The sequence below is a fragment of the Grus americana genome, chromosome 10, assembly GCF_028858705.1.
Source record: "Grus americana isolate bGruAme1 chromosome 10, bGruAme1.mat, whole genome shotgun sequence".
Classification (NCBI taxonomy): domain Eukaryota; kingdom Metazoa; phylum Chordata; class Aves; order Gruiformes; family Gruidae; genus Grus; species Grus americana.
In genome coordinates, this window is record NC_072861.1 from 13,450,530 (window position 1) to 13,474,361 (window position 23,832).

General features: G+C 42.3%; 1 protein-coding gene across 1 annotated transcript in view; it reads right to left on the minus strand.

Moving 5' to 3' along the window:
- The window catches only part of HOMER2 (homer scaffold protein 2), a 65,220-nt gene that overhangs the window by 7,527 nt on the left and 33,861 nt on the right, over positions 1 to 23,832 (minus strand). The window contains exons 3-8 of the mRNA XM_054836992.1: positions 16,013 to 16,144; positions 9,099 to 9,191; positions 7,632 to 7,771; positions 5,903 to 6,059; positions 3,480 to 3,590; positions 879 to 959 (exon numbers count right to left, since the gene is read on the minus strand). Of these exons, the coding sequence (XP_054692967.1) occupies positions 879 to 959; positions 3,480 to 3,590; positions 5,903 to 6,059; positions 7,632 to 7,771; positions 9,099 to 9,191; positions 16,013 to 16,144 (714 nt within the window). The remainder of the gene's footprint in view (positions 1 to 878; positions 960 to 3,479; positions 3,591 to 5,902; positions 6,060 to 7,631; positions 7,772 to 9,098; positions 9,192 to 16,012; positions 16,145 to 23,832) is intronic.

Sequence of the window (23,832 nt, forward strand, 5' to 3'; positions counted from 1 at the left end):
CCACTGTTCTCCATTTCATGCATGTAAGCACCCGTTTATTCTCACCAAAAGCCATAGACAACATACTTTACCATACTGAATCAAACAAAATTCATATTTTAACCATTTTCATCATCTGCACTCCTCAGCAGCCTTCTAAATTATTTTTGATCGTTCAGATTATCAGCGTGATGGCTTATTTCATTGATTGGATTTTATTTCATTGATAAGACTGCTTGTGTTTGTTCTCCTTTCATGGATTAATTTATTGCATTTAACAAGCCCTGGCTTTAACAAGTGACGCACAAAGCCCAGCCTCCGGCTGGGGCAGGGCTCCCGCAGCCCATCCGGCTCTGCTCCGAGCGAGCATCTCCCAGGAGAGGAGCCACATGTGCAAAACCAAGCCACAGCGAGCCATGCTCTGCTGGAAAGGAACGACACAGCATGTCAATGCATCCTCAGGTGAACTCTTCTTCCCTGGTGGTGTGTAGCTACGCTCATCTGCTTCTTTCCAAAAAGCCTTCCCTGGTGCCGCTGCGGCAATTAGCCGCGGGTCTTGGAGTGCGGCTCGACACACATGGCTGTGGTGCAGCTCCACAAGCCCAGGGCAGCAGAAATACGGGATCCAGGATAGCCTGGAATCTGCAGGAGATAGATGCAACGTGATCCCAGGCAAAGCACTTTCTGCAAACAGCCAGGCAAAGAAATTGAGCTATTTAATTACTCCTGTGCTGGGAAGGGCACGGTGTATTTTGCATGTCATTAGCATTTTTTGTTTTTACAAACTGGAGCTCTTTTGCCTTCAGCCACTGAAGTCTGAACAAAGAAAAGCATATAGTTTCGAGAAAGAAAATAAATGTATGAACTATTTTAAAATTAATTTCATTGCTAAACTGTACCTGTAATTGCTGAGATACAGATTCACATTCTGACATTAGCTGTGGTATAATTTCACCCTGCTTTCTCAGCTCTTCCAGTTCCTTTGAAAATATAAAAGAAAAAAATAAATTAATGCAAGCTTCAATTTAAAATATAATGAAAATTTGAGAATATGAAATGACTGTGCATATTTTATTGTATTCTGCACAGTATTTGGATGTAAAATAATCAAAATAGCATGTCTGCATTCCAAAATATATGCTAATATTCTACTAGAAAATTGGACTATATATTTGACTTTGTTTTTCTAAAAGAGACAATGTAATCCAATCTCTAGCATGAATGCCATTAATTATATTAATGAAATCTTAACCGAAAACACATACCTATGCAAAAGAAACATTCAATAGGAGAGAAATCTGAAGGGCTGTAATGCTACAAGCAATTTATAGATGGTAGCAAAGGGCAAATTAGACATGAATTTTCAATGATATATGGCAGCGAAAAAAGGCCAATGGCATTACGAGCTGAATATACAGAGACATCATTACAGAGCACAGCTGTAACGGGCTCTCCTCCACTGTACAGCTCTGAGACACCCCCCCACCCCCCAAAATTTGTATTCAGTTCTGGCATCACTACCAAAATTGAGAGGACTAGCTGAAAGGAGTTCATGAAAAGAGCAATGATGTGACTTGATAGGAGATCACGTCTCTGATGGAAATTAAGGGCGCTGAATACATTCACACCACAAACGACCACCACCACTGTGGGTAGTAGGGGAAGACTTGAAGAAAACCTGTACGTTTTCCAGAAAGAATGTCAGAGCATCTGAAAAGCACATTTGCAGGTCCAGAGAAACTCTGTGCCTTGAAGAGAGTGCAAGAGCCTCCTCCAGAAACTGCCCGTGCAGGTGACGGTCTCAAGAGTGAACGGGGGTATGTCCTACCTGAGCTGTACTGACACAGCACAGCAAAACCACTCCTATCTCAAGGGCAGATGTCTTGGCTACGAAATGTGATTTGTTCCCTAACAGGTGAACTCAGAGTGCAATAGGGATTGCACAAATTAAGTTACGAGTGTAACAGAACCCATAGGTCAAGCTCTTCCACAGCACCAGACAATAACGTTTTTTTCTCAAGTCACCCTGATTCCCATACATATATATCTGTATATACATAAATAATGCTTGGGGACTCACAGCTCAAAATATAAATATATTATACTATATATACTTACTATGTGTATATACATACACATGCTACTATACTCCACACTTACTATAAATAGTTTAATACAGTGTGTGCATATTTATATACATACTATATATATGGTATATGGCACATGGCATCTGGTATATACATAAATATTTCACTAGATAGCTCTGTCCTGACTCCCATGTCTTTAAATTTCTCTCTCCTTCATGAAGAGGCTATCAGCAGCTATCAGCAACGTCCACGACTGGGCTTTATGCCGGTTCGAATTGCAGACGAGGAAAAGGTTCCTTATGGGTGGTTTAGACCTAATCAGGAACCTGCTAATGTAAGTCTGCAGTTTGAAAACAAGTTAGTATATTGTCAGTGTACATGGAAGATAGGCACGTAATATTCACAAGTCAATCAATTTTCTGGCTCATTTGGTACCGTAAAAATGTGAATCGAGGAAAATGCTGGCGGAGAATAAGGGTTATTATACATGCTATTACCACAGAAAGGTTGGGAAGAAAGCATGACATCTTCCTTTGAAATATGGGGCTGAAAACCATATTATATTTATAACAGTGCATCAAAATCCATCTCCCTAAACTATTTCCTTGTGCCATCTTAAAACCCCTTAACAGCACTGCTTTTAAGAGCACCAGCAGAGATGCTGTAATGGCACATGGCAAACTTTACTGCACCTGCTGATAGCTTTTTCTCTTCAGCCAGCACAGAGCATTTGGTCACAGTAATGAAGGAAAATACAAGGATCCCATTATTTTCCCCACTGTTCAGGGGCTCCAAGCCACCAATGTCATTCTCCTTAGAAAAATGAACACCTTGTACGTCAAAAATGACAAAGTGGGGTATTCTAAATGAATCTGAATTTCTCATTCTTGGCATTAGTCTTGAGATCAGAGGGAGACCGTAAAACAGCAAAGCTGAAGACTATGAGCCACCTGCATAAAGAAACAGGACTTGTTACACAAATGCCAAGATATTTTGTAAATTATATCTTCTAATGATGGTCCTGATATCTGCAGGAATTCAGGACATGGGGACTGGCAACCGAAACTCTGTTCTCAGCCTAGGTCTGCCTGGCTTTGGGCAACTTGTTTCACCACTCCAGCTCTTCTATTAGGAGTAACGTGTTGTATACATAAAAGTATCATGTTTGTTAACCACTGCCAAATTAATGTGTGCTGTCACAGCACATAACATATAATGAAAGCAACACTGAGGAACTCTGTTGAACTACTGCTAAAGAGTTGAATGTGGAAAATCTAGAAATGGGTGACACCCTGAGACATTGGGCTGCTTCTGGGTGTAGGTGAGCCAGTCCATAAATCTACATCCCAAGAGAGAAGGAGACTGAGCCACTCAAACTCAAAAACATGTTATTTCTGTGTACAGGGCACTTACCAGCTCTTTGTCCTGAAGCTCTGTTTCCAGTTCCTGGAGACGTCTACTCAGCTGCGCATTTCTTTCCTTCTCTTTATTTATTTCATTGCACTGTTCCTCCAGTTCTTCAATCTTTAAGAAATGTCAGACGTTAGGTGAAATTTTTCAAATTTCTGGAAATCTGGGGCAGACCGTGGCTGATGTAAAGGGGCATTGCTCCACTGAGCAGAGGGAAGCATGGGCAATTTTGATTTGTCATGGATCTGTTTCCTAGATCATAGCACTTGATTCACTGCAATAAAATTATTGCTGCTTTCATTTAAAAGAGCCAATTTACACATCCACTAGGAAGCCCTGGGACTGTGTTTATTCCCTCTCACACAATATCTCATATAATTACTCAAGAATGCGCAAAACACTGAGCTGCTTAAATAAGTGGGGATAAAACCTGCACTTCACTTCCATGAAACCAACACAAGTCTATAAGGGACGGGGTTTCTTAACGCAGCAAGGAGAAGAAATCTCTCCAGCACTCCCAGCTTTGCCTCCTCAGGGGTTGCTTATTATTCAAGCTAGAGTACAAGGGACACAACACCAAAACTTTGGGGGAAGAACCAGTTCAGAACAATGTACACCGCTTTGTTCTCTTGCCCAGGGATGTGCTTTGCTCTCTCCATACCTCCTCCTGCCGGCTTTGGACTTAGTTCCCAGAAGATGCACTTCCCACAGGCCAACGGGCCAGCTCATTAAAGTATGTATTTTAATTCTCAGCTTCATGTTGCTTTGGGATTATAACTTCCCTCATTTGAAGGTAGAGCAATATGCAAAAATTTCTGACCCAATTAATAAAGGAGAAGGAACTTCCCAGGGCGCTGCAGTGGTGCAGCGTGAGCACCGAGTGAGGAACCTACTCGGGGGAAAAGCTCAGAAAACCTCACTGCATAGACAAAGACAGCACATTATACAGACAGCATTGCTGCACAGCCTGGCTAGTCATCGGTACGGTGACTTTGCAGCTGTAGTAAGGCAGTGTTTTGCTAACCTCTTCATATCTAGGCTACAGCTACTGAGATGTGGCATGTTTCATCAGTTAATGTTAATGAGAACAACTTTTCTCCGCAACAGTACAGAAAAGTAAAAACCTACAAATTAGTAGTTAGTAATCAGTAGTAATTCATAATCATAATCTGCTCTTTTCTTGTAACGTGCTGTTCCAGTCTCTCACTTCTCCCCTATCCAAAAGAGACTGGATATAGGAACCCAAATGATGTAACAGTTAATATTAATTTGTTAATGTAACATCAGCTAACACAGCTCTGGTTTGATCTCTGAATTATCGCTGTGCACACCTAAAATACATGCAAATAGATAGAGGGCATCTGCCTGAGGAAAAGGTTGCTCCATGTGGAATTTCAGTGCCAACAGGCAACCCAGGCCACCTCCAACGTAGAAATACTACTTTCGGCCTACTGACATACAAAAAGATATGAAATTCCTTCCCCTCTTTGAAAGCCAACACAAAACCAAAAAAACCCAAACCCCTCACCAGGCTGATACAATCCGATCTCTACTCCAAACGTCCCAGTGATCCATCTAAGTGAATGGGGAAAGGGTCCAGCTTTTTCAAAGACATTTAAGATGAAGGGAGTGAAATTGTCCCCACGAGCAGTGGTCATGGAAACCAGGCTTCCCCGTGTCCAGGTTGGGGCCAGCACTGCGTGGGGCTGCTACTGGCACTTGATGGATAGTACGGTGTGATTTGAGGGACAGTACCAATGACTACTCTAAACTGAGGCTTTAAAAATTTAAACTTCTCAATTGTTCTTTGCTGTAGCTGCTGCTCACCCTCCGTCTTAAGCTACTGAGAAATGTTGTGCTCAGTAATGGAGGGCAAAAAGCTTCTGACGATGCCTCTTGGCAGGTTTCTGGATGAGATGTGCCTGGTATTAGGGCCGGAGGACCCAGCTCACAGCTGAGGATATAACTCACGTCTTCATTCCCCTGTCTGCCATTGGGATTTGCTTCTAATACTGAGTGGTTCCCAGCTTAGTTTCCTGTGGGTAACCAGGCCAGATCTTTGCCTTCTGCTCATTCATCATCCGGCAGTATTTAAGTGAGCTTTGAAAGGGATATGCAATAGTAATCCCACTTTTAAAACTCTTCTGTTTTATCACCCCAGCCAGGAACCCCTGCCGACAGGGAGCTTCACGTGCTGCGGCAGCACCAGTCCTCCCGCTGATCCCAGCCCTTTCAACTTCCCTGCCCGCTGCGCGCAGAGGGAAGCAGCTGCCTCAACTCCCCCGCCTCCATCCACCTCCTTTTCAAAGACAAAATCTGTCTCCTAACACACACACCAAGGTAAAGCAGCAGAAATCCAAGGAAAAGAGCAATGGCACGAGCAGCTAACTGGAAGAGATGGCTCTCCTGTGGGTATGCTCTGCTACCTTGCTCCTGAGCTGGTCGTTTTCCTCCTTGCAGGCTGAGAACTGCTTCTTCCAGTGCTCGATGCTGGCTGCGGACTCCTGCAGCGCCGTGGTCAGCCTGGCGTTGCTCTCCCGCAGCGTCTGCAGCTCCGTCTCCCACTTCTTCACATTGGATGAACTGAGAAAAACCAAGGTGCCGTTAGGCGGCTTCACCTTATAATTCTGCATATCATTATTCTTTACCTGACTGCAAACTCGTCCACCCGTGGCGCGTGTTTACCAATGAGCTGTTGTTCTGAGATCAAGCACGCTCAGATGCAGGTACTTGCCCCTAGCCATTGCCCGCCACAGGAGAACCTAAGCCTTAATTTGACTGTCTCTGTCAAAACAAAGGGATCTATCAACTCCAGCAACAGTGACCTGTGCTTCTGGAACAAAAGTCCTGCTGTCAAAGCAGGCTGCAGGGTTAAGCTGACATCTGGGATCTCCACCGTTTGCAAACAGGGGTTTTACTCCGGCGCTGCGCACGGTCTGCGCTCGCCTCCACAGCGGCACGGCTGTGCCTCGCTGAGCACCTGCTGCTTGGCGGGCCTGGGGACGTGGTACCCGTGCGGCAGAGCAACTCTACACATTTGCAAACGGTACAATCATTCAGAAGAGAAGATGACAGGGGGTTGACACTACCTATATTTGATTTTTTTTTTTAATGCTCAGCCTTAAACAGAAAAGTGTTACATAATGCTGAAGAATTAAACTACTCATTCCCCAAAGCTTCAAGCTGCAGCGTAGAGCACGAGATTAGAGAGTGAATGGAAGGAAGGCTTTGAAGCTCCCTACATGCTAGTTGCTACTTGCCTGTGGAGGTGTCTTCAGCAGGAGGAACGAGCAAACGTTATGATTTGAAATAGGTTACTCTATTGAAATGTCAATAAAGAGAGATGATGTACTGCAACTATAATCTATGCAACCTTAGAATTGCTCACTGGGTAGTGCTGCTTATGGTGCTGCTGCCTTATTTTTTTAATAGCTTTTTAAGAGTAGCTTGATCCTGTTATATTTTCTTTCCATTCACAAATATATTGACATGCAAGAGGCAGACCAAGGCAAGATCCCAGTAGAGAATTATTCTATTTTAATGTAACTTTGCATATTCCAATGCCTGTATTTTCACTATAGTTGCAAATTACTCTTCTCAGCATTTTCAAATAATTTATCAAAGCAAATAGCAAAAAATGTGACTTCAAAGGGCATTGTCCACAGCTTTAGAACCATCCCCTTAAGACTTCTAAGCAGCCTGGTGAAATTATATTTCCCACTTCAACTTTTTATGGTTGAGTTCATTCCTTTTTATAATTTTAAAAATTCATATCTATTTTCATCAAAGTAAATGTAGCAAACTCAAAGAGGAAGAAATTGGCTTCACATGTTATCAGTAGCAATTGCTCCCCTGCGGCTTTAATATTATTTCTGTAGCTCTAAAACTTCACAAATGAAGGTGGTTATAAGAGTTGGCATCAGCAGAACAAAAGAGATCTTATTTCATCACGAACTAGGTCAGGAAAAATCTAAATAGTAAATATCTCTCAACCGGATACCAGGAGGTACTTGCTAAAATCTGCTCATTCACCCATTCTACTGCCTCATTTGAAATTAATGCAATTACATTTGAATAATTTCTGTTAATTTCATTAGCCATCAGATAATTATAGCACACTATTCCAACACAATTTAGGTATTAAAGAAAGTTCACCTTTGGGCTAGAGCAATTTTTAATTTATCATTCTCAGACTTGAGATGTGCCTCAGCAGGACCACCATGCGACGCCTTCTCATCGTCTGTCCCGTTCACACTAGATGCTCGAGTGGAAGATGGTGTTTCACGTCCAGATTCCTGCAGCACAACACACAGATGAACACTGGGCGTCTCCTGCATCACCACAACACCAACTGCTTTGTAATCTTGATCCCACACCATCCTAATGAGACCTAGGCTGCATATGCTCTCCTGCCAGAACAATGGCCACAGACACATACCCTTTACATCTTGGCTGCAAAGCTGGTCTGTTTAAAAAGAATGAAAAAATGATAATGATACACAAAGTGTTAAAAAAACCTTTTTAAGTGTTTTAACTGACAAGGCTTGTGTTTTCTAAAGGTTGTTGGGGTTTTTTTGAAGATAACGAAACAATACAGTGCACCTGGAAGTACACAAAGCACAAACCAAAAATAAAAAAAAGAAGATACTGCTCCTCCAAAGAGATGCCGTTCCTAGACTGCCTGGTGCTGATCTCCAACAGAGAACAAACAAAGTGAACCATAAAGGCCATGACCAAAGTCTTTAAAAAATGACTATCCAAAGACGGCCTCTCAGATCGCTATTTGTGGACCTCACAAAGGAGGTTAGCTGCAAGACTAAGAGCATTCAACAACTTTTTTCTGATCATGTATCTGAATTTCTCTCTGACCAAAATTTGTCTAACTTTCCTCCAAATATTAGCCCAGGCCAAGAACACCCACTGAACAGGGTTCATTCTTACCTCAGGCAATGCGTATGAAATTACAGACAAACATACAGACAGACTGCAACAACACTCAATTCCCTCCATCCGTAAGAAACTCAGATCTCCCTGGACACGGACGCGCTTGGCTATATCAAGGTGTGCTGCCTAGAAAAGTGTATCATACAAATACGCAACACAAGCTTCTTCCACCCACCCGCTCCCTAGAGCACCGCCTCCGTTCCCACACCACGGCTTTCCATTAGTCACACCTAGGCAGTGAAGCACCATGGCCACAAAGTCAGCCTCTCCATTGGCAAACCAAACTCCAGCAAAAGTAGATGCGACAGATGACAAACAGAAGTATCGCGATGAAGCTGATCGACTGTCTGCTGAAGCATTACACTGACTTACTTTCCAGTGACCCCAAGTGTGTGTAACGGTACAAATCAAAGGATGTATAGCTTCCCCTGTTATAAAACAGTTATAATAGCTCAAGAACTGCTGAAAAAAAAATACATATAAATGAAGGCAAAGAGCATGCATGGATGAAAAATATGCCTCTGACAATGTTAATGTCCAGCAGCTGACAATTACCTTCGGCAATCTTCATTTTTATATACTTTAAGCCTGCTGCCAGAAGCTGGTACAGTCCATTAGAAAATTTAACTTTAAATTATTTATCCTGTATGCATAAGGTATTATGGCTAAATTACAAACCTGGGAATGATTGCTTGATGTCTCAATTTTCTCTTGAGATCTGTCTCTTGCTAGTTTGGCAGCTTCTTTTACTTCTTGGAATTTCTCTGCAAACTGGAAAAAGCACGAAAGATATTTATTAAAATGATTTGTCATCTATTAAACTGTTCAGATTACTATATTTATATAGTTCATAGATCTCCAAAAGTGAACAACTAATTTTGATAATTTAAAATTTTTGGCAAGAAAAAAAGGTTTTAATTCTTTGCAGGAAGGTTCTTTCAAAAGGAATGGAGGTGTTTCTAAAAGAGGGGACATCTCTGAAGCTCTGGCCGATCACAGTAAAAACCCATGGAGAGAAAAAGGAGCTATTAGTGTCTTCTGGCTTGATTTGGTTTTGTTTATTTCCTCCCCCTCCTCTGTTTCACTCAATGTTGACAGTCTATTAAAGTTGAAAGTATAAAAGACATATGTTTGGATAAAAAAAATTATCAGCCTTCTATTCCTAAGAGCAAGTCAATTAAATTAAAGAATGCAAATGAGCTCATGAGACACCTGCAGGATGCAAGGAAGGGATTATCAAGACATAGAAAAAAGGAGAAAGAGGTAGATCTGAATGTAAGATGGGGCCATATGAAAACACATCTTTTCTGGTCTAATTTTCTTATTACGAGCAAAAATAAAGGTAGAAGACTTCAGGGAAAAGCTTGCATGCTTCCTGTAAGAGGGTTATAGCAAGCTGGGGGAGGCAGGGGAAAGGAAAGATGAAGATGAAAAGGAACGATCCCAATCTCTACAAGCTGCTGTAGGACATCTGCTCCGAAGCCAGTCCAGCACTTTTGAAATATAAGTATGATCACAGCCGATCAGGGCTGCAGGGCTTTAAACACTTTAAACAGTGTTTAAAGTTTTAAAAGGAGGATTTCAAAGATGAAAGAAAAGGCATTAAAAAGAATTTAATTAAGATGTATGCTGTATATGAATGGGTAACTTTGTCTTCCTGCTAAAGCAGCTTGGTCTTGCTTGCCTGTGTTTTGAGAAACTTGAAACACTAGAAAGGGAAGACACATTAAAAGTGCATATAAATAAATCTATTTTATTGTACAGTTTGTGAATAAAAGGACTGCCATTATATCCTCAGATAACTCAGGACACTTATGACAAAATTGTAAATAAAAGCATGAACACGCATCACATTTTATAGTCAAGGAATGGGAAGAATCATTATCCACTTACTAATCTTATCTTCTACCTTTTAGATTTACAGCAGGCATTTAGCACGCTCTCTCTTGGTAAAATATTGGGACTATAAAGACTGATAAAACAAATCTCCAACTGGTCTAAGAGAAATCTGGATTTATATGTGGAGGCATCTGTGTTTTGTATAACACACACCAATGGAAATTGCCAGCAAACACACATACATCATTCTTAGATCCCATGGATGGGCACATTCTCAAAACCAAGTGAAATTTCAGTCGTAGACTACGGTCTTTGACAATGCTTAGAAATGAAGATCGAGCCCTCAAATCCAGCTGTTTTCTATACAACAGCTGAAATTGCATATGCAAAGTATGTGTTCTGGGATGGCAGCAGTTGCTATCTGATGGCATGTGCAGTCACTACACGCACAAATGACTTGATTACCTTTGTAGCACTATGAAGATCATTAGGAACAGCTACATTACATTTTCGCCTTAAGTGATTTAACTCCAACTTTACACTAAACGTACCTCCTGCTGTGACAAAACAGCTATAACAAAATGATTATTTCTAAAATATTGTACCAACAGTAAGTTCTACACTTGGGTTTCTTGCAAATAGTAAAGGGCTGGTTTGAGTCTCTCTTTTACAATAAATCTTTATGGGCAAGTATGAAAAATTTATGAAGGTTCTTCATGGACTATATGAAATATGAAAAGACAAAAAGAATTGGAAGTGATCTATCAGATTTTATTTTTGCAGCTATCTTCATAAAGCACACAGGAGACTGCTGTGAAAAATTATGTGAGCTGAGAAGGAAAGGTCATTTTTCCACATATCCATAATAAAAAAATTGTGTATGACTGAGCAAAGCGAATCTTCAATACAAAACTGATAATGATCTCCTTGCACAATAGATTTCAGTCATGACTCTGGTTTACCAACACATGTATTTAACACATTTGCTTTTAGAAACAAGCACCAGTAACTGAATTTTTCACCATCTTAGTGACAGAGCTTAGGCTTTAAGAGTCAAAATATTACCCTTCATTCTCATTGTCGTTAGAAATTTAAAGATGGCCGTAACAAAAACCGTGGTGAAAGACTGTCTCTGGTTTTTGTTTACCCCATACACTTGGAAACAGCCAGTCCATAAAGAGTTCTGCTGTTGCTGGTTTTTTTTTCCTTAGTTAATTAATACCTACCAGATTTTACTAACAGTCTGTCTTTGAAAGCTACAGAGGATCACTTGGCTTGTTATGAAATTAAAGTCTTTCACTTGATTACTCTTCTGAGTGCAGCAGCATGGTGATGACAGCCCAAACTCAGGGAAGCATTACCAACGCTAATCGCTACAGCGGCAGACCAGGCGTTTCTGAAGCTACTGAGATCCAGAGAGCTTCTCTGAGAGCGATGGCATGGCCACAGCGGCCAATCACTAGCAGAAATTGGAGAGACGCTTTCTCTCCAGTAACCAATTCCTTCTGTCTCAAACACAAGCAATTGGCAAGTGACTGATACTAAAAAATCATGTGCCAACTCCAAGACCTAAGTCGACTTTGAGCTGTCAAACCATTGCAACAATAGGGACTGCTTTTCAAATGTGAAAATCCTAGTTAAAAAGTGAAATAATCTTCTGTTTAGTAAATGAAAACTTGGTAAATGTGGTCTCAAGAGGCAATGGCGTGTATAAATACCCAAAACCAACTAAAAAAAAAAAAAATCATGCTCTTTCTCCTATCATCTTTACTCTTTTCATCTTCCCTTTCCTCCACCCTTGTCCTTGGGCAGACAAAGCTCCTGAAAATTAGCAAAAAAAAAAGACTGGAATAGGAGAAACACCAACTAAACACCACTCCAATAGTCCATCATGGATTATATGACATGTCTTCCTGTGCCCCAGGGAGCTACAATATGGAAGAGATTTGCTGCTACCAACACTAGTGAAGCCTTTTAGTCTGAGGCTGCTGCAGCCCCTGAGCGCTCTGATTATGAGTCTTGGCCAGTGAAATTTAATGGGGACTCAAGGATGCTACTGTGCATTGCACAAATTATTTAAAGGCTGTTCAAATCTGCAGCCAGCTTGTCCCCTGGAGATATATATATATATTTAAATAGACCTTCTTAGCATTTTATACATTAAAAAGCATTATTTTGTATGTGTAAATTTTAAGCTGCTGATCTGGCATAGTATTTTACGTCTTCTACTGAAAAAGTGTGCCAGTGTCGATAGATGAAACAGCTGCTCCCACCCAAAGCAGCCTCATAAATATTTCATCGCCCTCTCAGTTTGCAGAAGGCTGGGTGATGCGACGGTCTCGTTTGGGAGCACCACTGTGCCGTGACCCACAACGGACGCGTGGCTTTGCCCGTGGTTTTCCCTGCATGAGCCCTCACTACCAGGCAGATTGGCAGCGAACAAGACTATTTACTCCAGCAAGTGGCTGGCAATTTGCTCTAGCACAGCCAGCGTGCTGCCAGCACCGATGCTGGTTGGACTGGGCAGGGGCTGCACCGTGTGCTGGGGACAGGGGCAGACGCTGCTCTGAGCTTTCTCCCCTCTTGCCCGGCGAATACCGCACACATAACGTCCACTCATGCATAGAAATAAAGTCCAGTGCTCCCCAGATGCTGGATGCAGTTGCTTTATGATGTGCAAAGTCTGGGTTTACTGGGTTTCTCACCTGTATAAATCTTTGTCCCTATGCCCTTGACTACCTGCACCTCCTCAGATAGCATGTCTGCATCGAAGCACCTTGAATGATAGCAGAAATTTGACCTAACCGCTTCAAGTGCAAAACACATCACTGCCTTTACAGCACCAGCCCTGCCTCTTCAGCACACCCAGGCACACCATTAATTGTCTTTTGATTCCTATTTCCATTTGGCTGTAGCGATGTCTGAATAATGTCTTGAGATCTTTTTGAAGGCACAGGGTGGGAAGGGGGGAAAGGAGGGTCAGCGAGTCCTGCCAGAGGGGAAAAGGACCCTGAGTCGGACATCAACATTAAGCCCTGGGATTCTCCCAATCAATGTGAATGGTAATTAGGTTAGTACACCACTGAATGCAGTTTTCATTAATGGTTCATGTTTAATTTGAACTGCTTTTCCCCATAGGTCTAGATTATATGCTTATGTATCTCAGGAAAAGCAAGGCTTTAGAAAGAGGCAATATCTTCGATTAGGCTAACCAATATACTTAAAAATGCAGATGTTTTTAGGTGCGCTAACCTCTCCTCATGTCTCCTTATTATTCATTATTTTCAGCAGACATGTTTCAGCTTTATTTATTTATTTACTTATTTATGTATTTAAAGCCAGGGCTATTGATCTCTGGTTTAGAGGAGTTTTAGTGTGTCCTCCCAGTTCCTGACTAAAAGCTTCAATTATTTCCAGTAAAACTGGCAAGCTTTAATTTATGTCTTTTATAAGAATGTAATGATATCAACATAAAATGAAACTTGATTGATTTTACTGTTCCCAAGATACTTATACATCTGTAATCTCTCCACCATCTCTGATCTTTTGTACTAATGGTTCAATAATTAAACCAAGGAGCATGGATGATAAGGGTTATCTTTGTCCTATTGCTTTGCATGGTGGTAATAAACCAGGTTTTCTTACATTTTCCAGCTAGATAGCTGTCAGATTTTTTATTTTTTTTAAAATAGATTATCTTGAGCCATTTTCAGAAGTATTCCCCTTAAGCTCTCCTTCGATATTCAGACCAGAAAAAGCCTTTCTGCTGATTTGGAAAGCTTTTCCCGCAAGTAGAAGTCTGTATTATTGGCAATGGACTCTTCGGCAGGTCCTGCAGTGCAAACAGATGTGCAAACCGATCTGGAGAGAAACACAGCTGGTGCTGGGGCCCCTGTGCCCATGCAACATGTTCTTCAGATTGACTCTAGTCTGGCCACATGAACATTAAAGAGCTGCTTTCTGATACCAGCATTAAATTTATGCTACGTACGTGTTTGGACAGTTTTGGAGCATATGGTAAAATCTCCCCGATTAGGGTGCAAGGACCTCCGAATGTACCTCATGCCTTGTTATACGTCTTGTCTCCTGAGCCAGCCTCAGCACCACCTGCTCCATGTTGTGCGTGGTGCATGTTCCACCCCAGTCAGCACCGAGGTACCACGTGGTCACCTGTCATGTTCCAGAGGTGCAATTTCAGTAATCCAGGATTAAAAATTGCTATCCAAAGGTGCTAGTTTTTTCATTTGGTGTCCAAAGGTTGCACTGTACCATGCTTACCTGTTACTCAAAACAAACTATTCCCCTAGGCCCACTTTAATGCTCCCTTATTCCCATACTACTTATTTAGCTATTATGAACACCTCTGCCACAGGAGTGGAGAGTATGTATAGGTGAAATGAGCAGTCTCCTACACTTGATTAAGCATCATAAAACATAACCAGCACCTCATTTAAAAAAAAAAAACAAAACAGTTTTGCCAAAAATGCAGCTCTCTGGAAATTGCAAAAACTCAGTAAGACTGACTTAGTAAAACAAATTCCTGTAACAACTCAGTTGATGGGAAGGTCCTCCTTCCATTGCAATGGTCTGCCTTTGCTATTTTAGACACTACAAGAACCACCTTGTTCTCCTGATTCTTTTCATATCAAAGCACACAAGAGGACAGCAACATGAGAGACCATGTGCCGTGCCCAAGGACACAGCGGTGAGTTAACTGACAAAATCCACTGCCAAGTAGCCATGCTTCAAGTGTCAACTATGTGTTAGATAAGCAGGGGTTTTTTACTGCATGAACAAACATCTCAGCTGCTTGATGAGCACTTGGCGAGACCACTGATCTAATGACAGAGGATGTATTTTAAACTCCTGGTTATTCGTGACAAAAGGCAGCTCTAGACTTTACAAGCCTGTTATTGTAGCCAGTCCCTGGTCCAGGGAAGTGTTGCATTAATGCCAAATCCATGTTTGGGGTGCAGCTCCGAGACACAGCTCTGCCAGCAAACCTGGAGTCAGACCTCCCTGGCTCCTCATCCCCCGCCTCTGCCACGACTCACTCCCTCCTCCTCAGGTCTGTGATAAAACCACTTTGGGTCAGGGCTGTGAATCACATCACTGAGCTGAAGTGCCAAAAATGCAGTATTATTTTAACCCAGATCAGTTTACCGAGCCTCCTGAGAGCACGGCCCCGCCAACAGTGGTATCTGCAAAACGGGCGCACCAGCAAGCCCCGGGGGCTGGCACCTGCTTTACCTCAGTTAGCTGCCAACGGCAGCAAGTCATCAAAGCGCACGTTTCTGAGGCTGGGACAGCAACTCTCTTCTTTCAGCCACATTAGGCAGCCCTAATGCCAACAGTCCTGGCATATCAGTGGTTCCTTTTGCTTTTGGTGCTGCTTTCGGCTGAAATGAGCACACAGGGCAGGGAGATGCCAAAAAAATACTTCAAAGTTCACGTTGTTTCTGTAAACATCTGAAAACACAAATGCTTTCAGCCACTGGGTAAGATACCATCAAGATCACCTCACTAGTGCCATCATCAGTGGTCAGATTTAATTTATAGTTTTGACCACAAAGTTTGCAATACTGCCTGATTCTGTAAATACGGACACAGGGTAATTCTAGGAGATGGGCAGCTTGCACAGATGAAGATGACTTGCAGAGGCATGCAGCTCAGAAGAGGTCAGATGGGTGTATGCAATTGTTCACTAATAAGAAACAAGACAGCCTTTGCAGGAATTCAGCGAGCCCCAGTACCTTCGTCAGCTGCTGCTCGGATGGAAAGCCCAAACCAAACACAGTGTTTGCTCTGCTGTCCGCCCACTGGCCGAACTTCTGCGATGTTTTGGTGAAGGTCATGTTAGGTGTGATTGTGCTGTTTATGATCACCTGTTTAAAAGCAGAACAAAAAAAGAATTAAAAAGTAGAAGCCACATCGGAAATGCATATCCTAGTAACAACGGGATCCTATCATCCAAAGCAATTAGCAGTCCAAATTGGGAAATTGCTGTATTCAGAAGGTTTTTTTCCTCAGACAAAACAGTTTCTATCTTGTCTTACTTCATGCAGGAATTCTGAAGTTTTGTCTCCTTTTACCAAAGCACTATCACAGTCCTGCAGTTAAACACGGCTGCAGGAACGTCACTGAACTCAAAGCAACAGCAGGGACAGGAGCTATAAAATCACCCCGGCAGAAATGCATATGCAAAAAGCCTCTTTTTTTATGTGTTACAAAGGCACATGGCTACTCCCACCGCCCCGCCAGGCACCCGGGATGGCCCGAGGCCTCCAAGCAGGGTGTCCACCAGCAACACCTGCCCTCAGACTGGAAGAGCAAAGAGAGATTTCTGCATTTCTCCATTTGGCCTCAGGCCTCCACAAGTAGGATGCCACAGACATGTCAGAAATTAAAAACCAAACCAAACCAAACACAAAACAACAGAAAACAAGACAAGGATAAACTGATAGCTTCGTAGTGAGTTTAACTTAGGAGGGTTGCGAAGTGCATCACCAACAACCGCCATGCAGAGGCCCATGTGGGCCTCTTCAAGACAAATATTCTGCCACTTAGTTAACTACTGTCTGCTTCACCACCAGCAACCTTGAAAGCAACAGTGGTTCTTGTAATTAAAGAAATAGCCAACAATGGGATGAGGTCTCTAAGGAACTTAATGGAACAAGCATAAAATGTAATCTTGCAAAAAGGAATGAGATATATGTCAGTTCATTATCAAAAATCTTAACTTTATTTTCAAGATACATCATTATCTGAGTCTAGAGACTCCTTCCCCTGGAAATTAATTCATGTACAGTGTTCTTTCTGCTAACAGAATAGGAGCTTTCTTTAGTAATGCATACCATCATTTCCAATATGCAAATTATGCAGTAATTAAGCCAAATCTGTGGGACAGTTTAATTAACATGATCAGGAAGTATCCTGGCAACATCATTTACTATGTATTCCAAGCAGGTTTTTTTTCCTAAGCTATCATTTACATTTAGCAAAAAGTATGAATTAAATTTACCAGTGAAAGATCCTTACTTGCCTCCGTCCCCTCCCTAACTTCTGACCTCTGTGCTGATGCTTTTAGTTTCTTTCTTGCTCGACTTCAGTGGTTCCCTCTTTTTGCACCATCACTTTCAAATAAACGTATGACTTTCTGCCATTTCCCACCACTGAAAGTTTCACCAAAAGGGTCAAAGCAGAAGAGGGCCTGGTGGCTGGTACCCCTGAAACTGTTTTTTGCGTGGGTTTATCCCATGGGTAAGAAAGAGGGAGAGGTGACTCTGCGACCGGCGTTGGCCGATACACACCGTACAGACGTCGGCTCTCAGGGTCGGAACATCTCTTTGAACGGCCAGTTGACAGGCAGAGCTATAAGCGAAGCTGCCCAGACCTGCTCTCCTCCGGCTAAGTCACACAACAGAAATGCAGCCAATATGAAATCTAAGTGTGAGTTCAGAGATTTAAATTAAAAGAAAATCAAAGATTTTTGTAGCGTTTTGACAATGCGAAGGGAGCATGATAATACGAGGAGTGCATGATGGAGAGTCACAGGAAGAGAGGAAAAGCTACCATCAACCCAGAAAAATCAGGATGCTTTCCAAAAACTTTTCTTAAAGTGCAATATGTATATTTCCTCTTTAAAAATCTTACATCAGACAGATGAACTACTTACAAATGTTTAGCTTCTCAAGTTACAGAACTTATTTTAGAAGCTCTGCAATACCCAGAAATTTCAAGTGATAAAAAGTATTACTTCAGTCCTACTGTGCCTATCTAATTAGACATCTATGGAGAAAAACTAATAAAATTACCTGTTTTATTGAAAGGCAAAAAGCCTCACTCACTGGAAACAGACTCCAAGAAGAATAAAATTCTTCAATACCTCCTACAATATTAATTGAGTAAATACAAATATATAAAAAAATAAACACACCAAAGATATCTTTGAGGCCACAGTTCCATATTATCAAAGATGTGATAAAAGGAATAATGAAGCCTGCAAATTGTAAACCAAGAAACATCTTACTGAGCAATGAAATGCACATTAGCTTTGCACCTTAGAGGTTGATTTTTTTCTATAGCCAGCACAGAATCCAAGAAAAAGTTGTGGTGATCACACACCTTCAAGAAACTGACAGTTCATCTATTAAATTTGTAATAAGCTGCAATTAGTGAAACTGCCTGGAAGCCAGCTCTGCCTTTTATTTCCTTAAATCCTCCTCTGTCAGTCAGGCACTTCAGAAACGCTGCGTTCCTACAGAGAAGTGAAAACCTAAGGAGATTAAATCAGAGCTCATGGAAACGGTTCAGAGGAGTTGGATGCTGCGGGTACATTGCACTTATCGACCCAGTCTTCCTCCCCATTCTCAACCCACCCTCTCGTCACGCTTGCCGGAAGATGCTATAACATTAAACTTTGGGAGCACCAGCCTGTACATTCACTTCCCATGTAAATCTGGTCATCATCTCAGAGCAGAGACACTACACTGGCGAGGGATCAATCATGTTGGTTTTGTTTAGGAGAAAGAAAGGGCGTTATGATTTCCAAGAATGATAGAAAGTGAGGATTGCAAGCACTCCTGCCAGGTAACCCAGCCTACCCCCCTCCCAAAGCTGGCCCACCCTCGGCTATGTGAGACCAGAAGGAAAGTACATCCCACCCCTCCTCTATCTCCCAGGCAGAAGGTCTCCAGCCGGGGCAGAAGGCAGGGTTAGCATTTGTGGCCACCGCAATGGGAATGTTCAATCAAACTGGGAAAATTTCCTTTTTTCATGAAAGGATGAGCCAGAATTTTCAGGTTTCAAAGGAAGGAGCTGAGAGGAAGGGTGTGGAAGGGAAAGGGCATATTTGAAAGCTTCTGCAGGCAGGATGAGCCCGTGGGCTCTTTTCCACCCCTACCTGCAATCCAGTATTATAATTCTGTAAGAAAAGGCCACTCATCAATTCAAATGGGCTCTTATGAAACAACTTTGCATTTGGTCCTCATTCGTATAACACACACGGTGCAATTCCGGCTGCTTCAGAAAACGAAATAAACTTGCAGACTTTCATCCAGGATAATGGATTCAAAAGACAAACTACTCTCTAATCAAGTGCAATCAATCCCTGAAGTGGTTAAAGAGTTCTCCCTAAAGACAAAGGCAAAGAGGAGTATAATATAATAAGCACCTTACAGAATTATAAACTCATTCATCATACTGAGTTGTCTACATGTGGTTAAAAAAAATAAATAAATCTGCCTTTGCTCTCATCTACCTGCAAGCGTGTCAGATGATGAACATTCCTGATACATCCACATAAGCCAAACAAAAATCTCATACTAATTTCACTTCCTTTGGGAGAAAAACAATCCTGACAGATCTAAATTTTTATTTAAAGATGACACAGAAGAATTTTCACAGTACAAGGTAGCACTGCATCAACCAGAAATGACTCCAGACATTTAGAGACACACCAGGTATATCCATCAGATAAAAGTGAATGCAAATCAGGGGGTGTAGAGCTGAACATTCATAGGCTGTAACACACCCATCCTGCTGCTTTCCCATGGAGAGAAACTGCCAAATAAATCAAGCAGGGAGAGGTCACAAGATGACCTGAGTGTATAGAAGGGAAGAAAATGTATTGGCAGCTCATGCTGCGTATAATACGTATAGCTGCCTCTTATCTTAGGGGATGCTTCAACTATTTAAAAGGTTGCCCTCCCAAACTCCCTGTACGACACCACCGCACTAAAGGGGAAAGCCAATGTGGCCCCTGAAAGTACATTTTCCCAAGTCAGCGCTTGAGTAACGTAAGGTGAAGTGTGTGTCGGCCGGCTGGAGAACAGAGGGAGCGGAGCTGGAGCAGCACATGGGGGGTTGCTGGCTTGGCTCACAGCGTACGCCCCGGTCGCGTCGGCCTTGGCTTGCCAGATTCACAGGAGGGAAAAGCAGAGACGATTGCAAGCTCAGCTCCAAGGGGAGGAGAGCAGCCATCGTGGCGGGCATTTGGCAGAGCCCCGAGGAGTGCCAACGCGCCCACAGGAATCGGCCGGGACGCTTCCTCTGATGAGATGCCTGCCAAAGGGGATGGTGAGCCAATGCAGGCAGCCCTGCCACAAGCTTCTCTGCCTGGGAAAAGACTGAAATAAGAGCTATGAAATAGCGAGCTAATATATTAGCCAATGTATTTTGGAACCACATTAAAGTAAATCAAATCAGAAAAGGCTCCCTTATTCTGAGACAAGAGTGCCAGATTAGGAATTATTCTGGAATTTCCCCTTTAAATTCACATCACCTATTACTCTGAAGTAACGTCACCTCCAGAAAAGACCTAAGGCTTGAGGCCATAGGATCTACTCATTAAGAAGTCACTACATTAAAACCTCCCCATTTCCTTTTCACACCTCTGAATATGTGCTTTCCAGTTTGCAGCCCTTGTCAAATTTAATTTCCCCAACCCACCAGGCTGTTAATCTTCAGTAAAGATGTATCCCAGCCCAAAAACAGAATTGAAGAGGGAAAGAAGCTGCTAATCCTCTGGCCACAGCTATCACAGGCTCAGCAGGTTCTTCCAGCCCATCAAGTCGACGTGAATCAGAAGGGCTTGTGACACTGGATGTGAAGATGAGGAGACAAGGATGGATTTGCAGAGAAATTCTCCCTCTATCCCAAATGTGCAGCAACTCCCTCATGGAATTAACCCACCTACGTTTCCGTGATTTGCACTATCCTTTGCTATCTACCATCCTTCCTACCTCTGCTGACAGCTTATAGGCTTACATGTAATGCCTTCTCGCCAACATGTCACCGGTGATAAACTGATCATCTCATTTCTAGTCCTGCACACATGCACATACACACACACATTGTTAAGAAAAACAGTGCTATTCATAGGAAAAAAGAGAGTCCCTTGCTGAGGCCACCTAACAGAGTGAAGCAGGAACAACACAAAGACACTCACAGCAGCGTAAGAACTTGGGGATGAAAGAACAAACCGCCTTTGGCTAAAACAGTGAACCTGTAATGCAGGAGGATTAATTATAGCTGTTTTACAAATCAGGGCCAGCAGATGTGATCAAATCTTTCTCCCCACCCTTCCTGCTAAGTCTTTGTAGAAGGTCCTTAAAAAAAAAAAAAAAAAGCCTGGGAAAACTGAAAGCAGCAATGGCACTCAGTCTGGCTTTTTTTTATCTGCTGCACCTGACATGTACACAGTGCTTTACCTGGGCCAGGCTGAGGTTGTGGATCAATTAGATTGGAAACACTGTAAACATATGTGAAGAAGAGCATTGAGTGTCTCCATTTTGCTGTTCCTCCTGCTCCGCTCCATCGTTTGTGCGTGCCTGGGGGGGGCCAGAGCACAGGGTAGGCAACAGCTGGCAGGACATCTACTACCAGACTCTTGCTCTGGGTACCCATCACTTTATCCCTACGTGCCAGTAAGCCTGGCCAGCCGCTGCTTTTCAAGAATTACTGCTCCACACGGTTAACCAGGACAGTGGTTATTTCACCTGTCGATGGACTCCAAAAGCTTCCATAGCTACCTCATGTATTTCTGTGGGAGGCAGGAGTGGAAGGGGAACCGCAGTGATTCATCCGCACTCTGCAAAGAGGAAGATGCCAGGACGCCTTGCAAGCCGCAGAGGACTTGCTGCAGTCCGAAGCGTTTACTTCCCAACCTGAGCTCCCTCTGCAGAGAGGAGATTCACCTTTTACGGATAAAGTGTCTCCCATGCTGCTGCAAAAGAGCCGTTTCTACAGTTGCACATATCATCTTTTTCTTTCCTTGCGTCACCTTGCATCCCCAGGATAATTCAATGAATGATGACGTTCATTTTTAACCCCAAAAGCCAACAAATCAAAGAAAACCCATACAGCTCTTGTCCTCCTTCATGAAAAGAGATGTAAAAATAGCCCCCTTCTCCCCCCATAAAAAGACTAATAACTGTTTTTCCTCTGGTAAAATATTTCTGTTGTAAAGCCCTCACTGAGAACCTGTCTAAATGCAGCGAAAGTGGGTTCACGATGATGTGAATTCTATTAAGTAAATCTCCTGCTACACCTACTCCATTGCGCTCTTTTTCTTCCCAAGGTAATTAACATCTCTGCAGAGTTGGCTTCCCACCTCCTCCACCCAGTCTAAATCTCTGAAATCTCCTATTTTTGCTTTGACATCTGACTAGAATTTTTTTTTTCCTTTTAGGCACAGCACACACATCCACCCACCCACCCGATTCAAAGCACCAGCAGCTGTTTCATGAAGAAAATCTACAGCAAGGATTTTCAAACCTTCTAAACTGGAACAAATTGTTACCCAGGAATTTCATGCAATGTTTTATAAAATACATAAACCAAGATGCTTGTGTGTTATTTTCACACGAGAAATAAGGTTTCTAGCTGATAGAGACAGGGAGAAGGATACAGTGGAGATTCTTCATTTTTGCCTGGTGACTAAAAATGGGGTGAAGGAGAAGGTTGCATTATCTACAATTCGATACAACTAAAAAAAAAACCCCATAGATAAATCACATTCACGCTTTGGAGGATTTAATAAAAGCATATAGTCTTTGTGTAGAGTATAACCACATCCCTATATGAATCATTTAAGCCCTAATCATTTTCTGCATCCTTCAAGCTGTATGACAACAGCTTCATTTAAGCCTGAAGGTCCCTTTGCAGAGGTCAGAAGGGGCTTGGCCACGTGGCGTCGTTAAAGATTCTTCTACTCTCTAACAACCTACGCACCCCAGCAAGCGGTCAGCAATGGGATAGCTTACCGCTTCCTCTCTAAAATCTGGAAAAATTGTCCCTTGACATGAGGAATGGCCAAGAAGGGCAGGTACATTATTTTGAGGAGATGACAGGATCTACTTGACATCTTCTAAAGCACCTTGAAATTGTCGGTGTTAGATGACAATCAAGGGCAACCAGGTCTAGCAACACTTAGGAACAATGCTCTAACATAACTGAAGACACAAGGTGTCTATGAGATAATATAAAATATTAATCCTTCTGCATCCTCAGAAATGCCTCATCCCTTATTTTGCTGTTAAAAAATAAAGCTAGGTGGAGTTTAGCTGGGGCTCATGTGATCATTTTGTTCACTCTTCAGGGAGAATTAGCTTTGGACTTCAGCTAGTATTTAATGGTTGACAGTCCTGTATGCTATTCCTCATTTTCCATCCAACAACCACTGTGCCATTGGATGCAAATTCACAATCCAGAATCAAGGAAGAAGTAATGTTTGGCTTTTTTTTTTTTTTTTAAACTAGGAAAATATTGCCTTGAATTATGTTTGATGCTCAAATTGTAAGAATACACAATGCAGTGTAGTTTATTTATAAACTCCATCTGGCATGACTTGATTAGCATGTCTGATACATTAACTCTCCGAATAGGGCTTTCCAAGTATTAGATACCTCTGGCACTACAGCAGCGGGGGGGAAGGGAGCAAATAGTTGATGTAGTGGTTTTGTTGGACAAGCAATCCTTAGAGTTTCATAAAGCTCAGCTTAGAGGAATTATTATTACTTTCAGTAGTTGAACTTAAAAAAAGAGGGAGTAAAAATCGCAGATTAAGAAACCG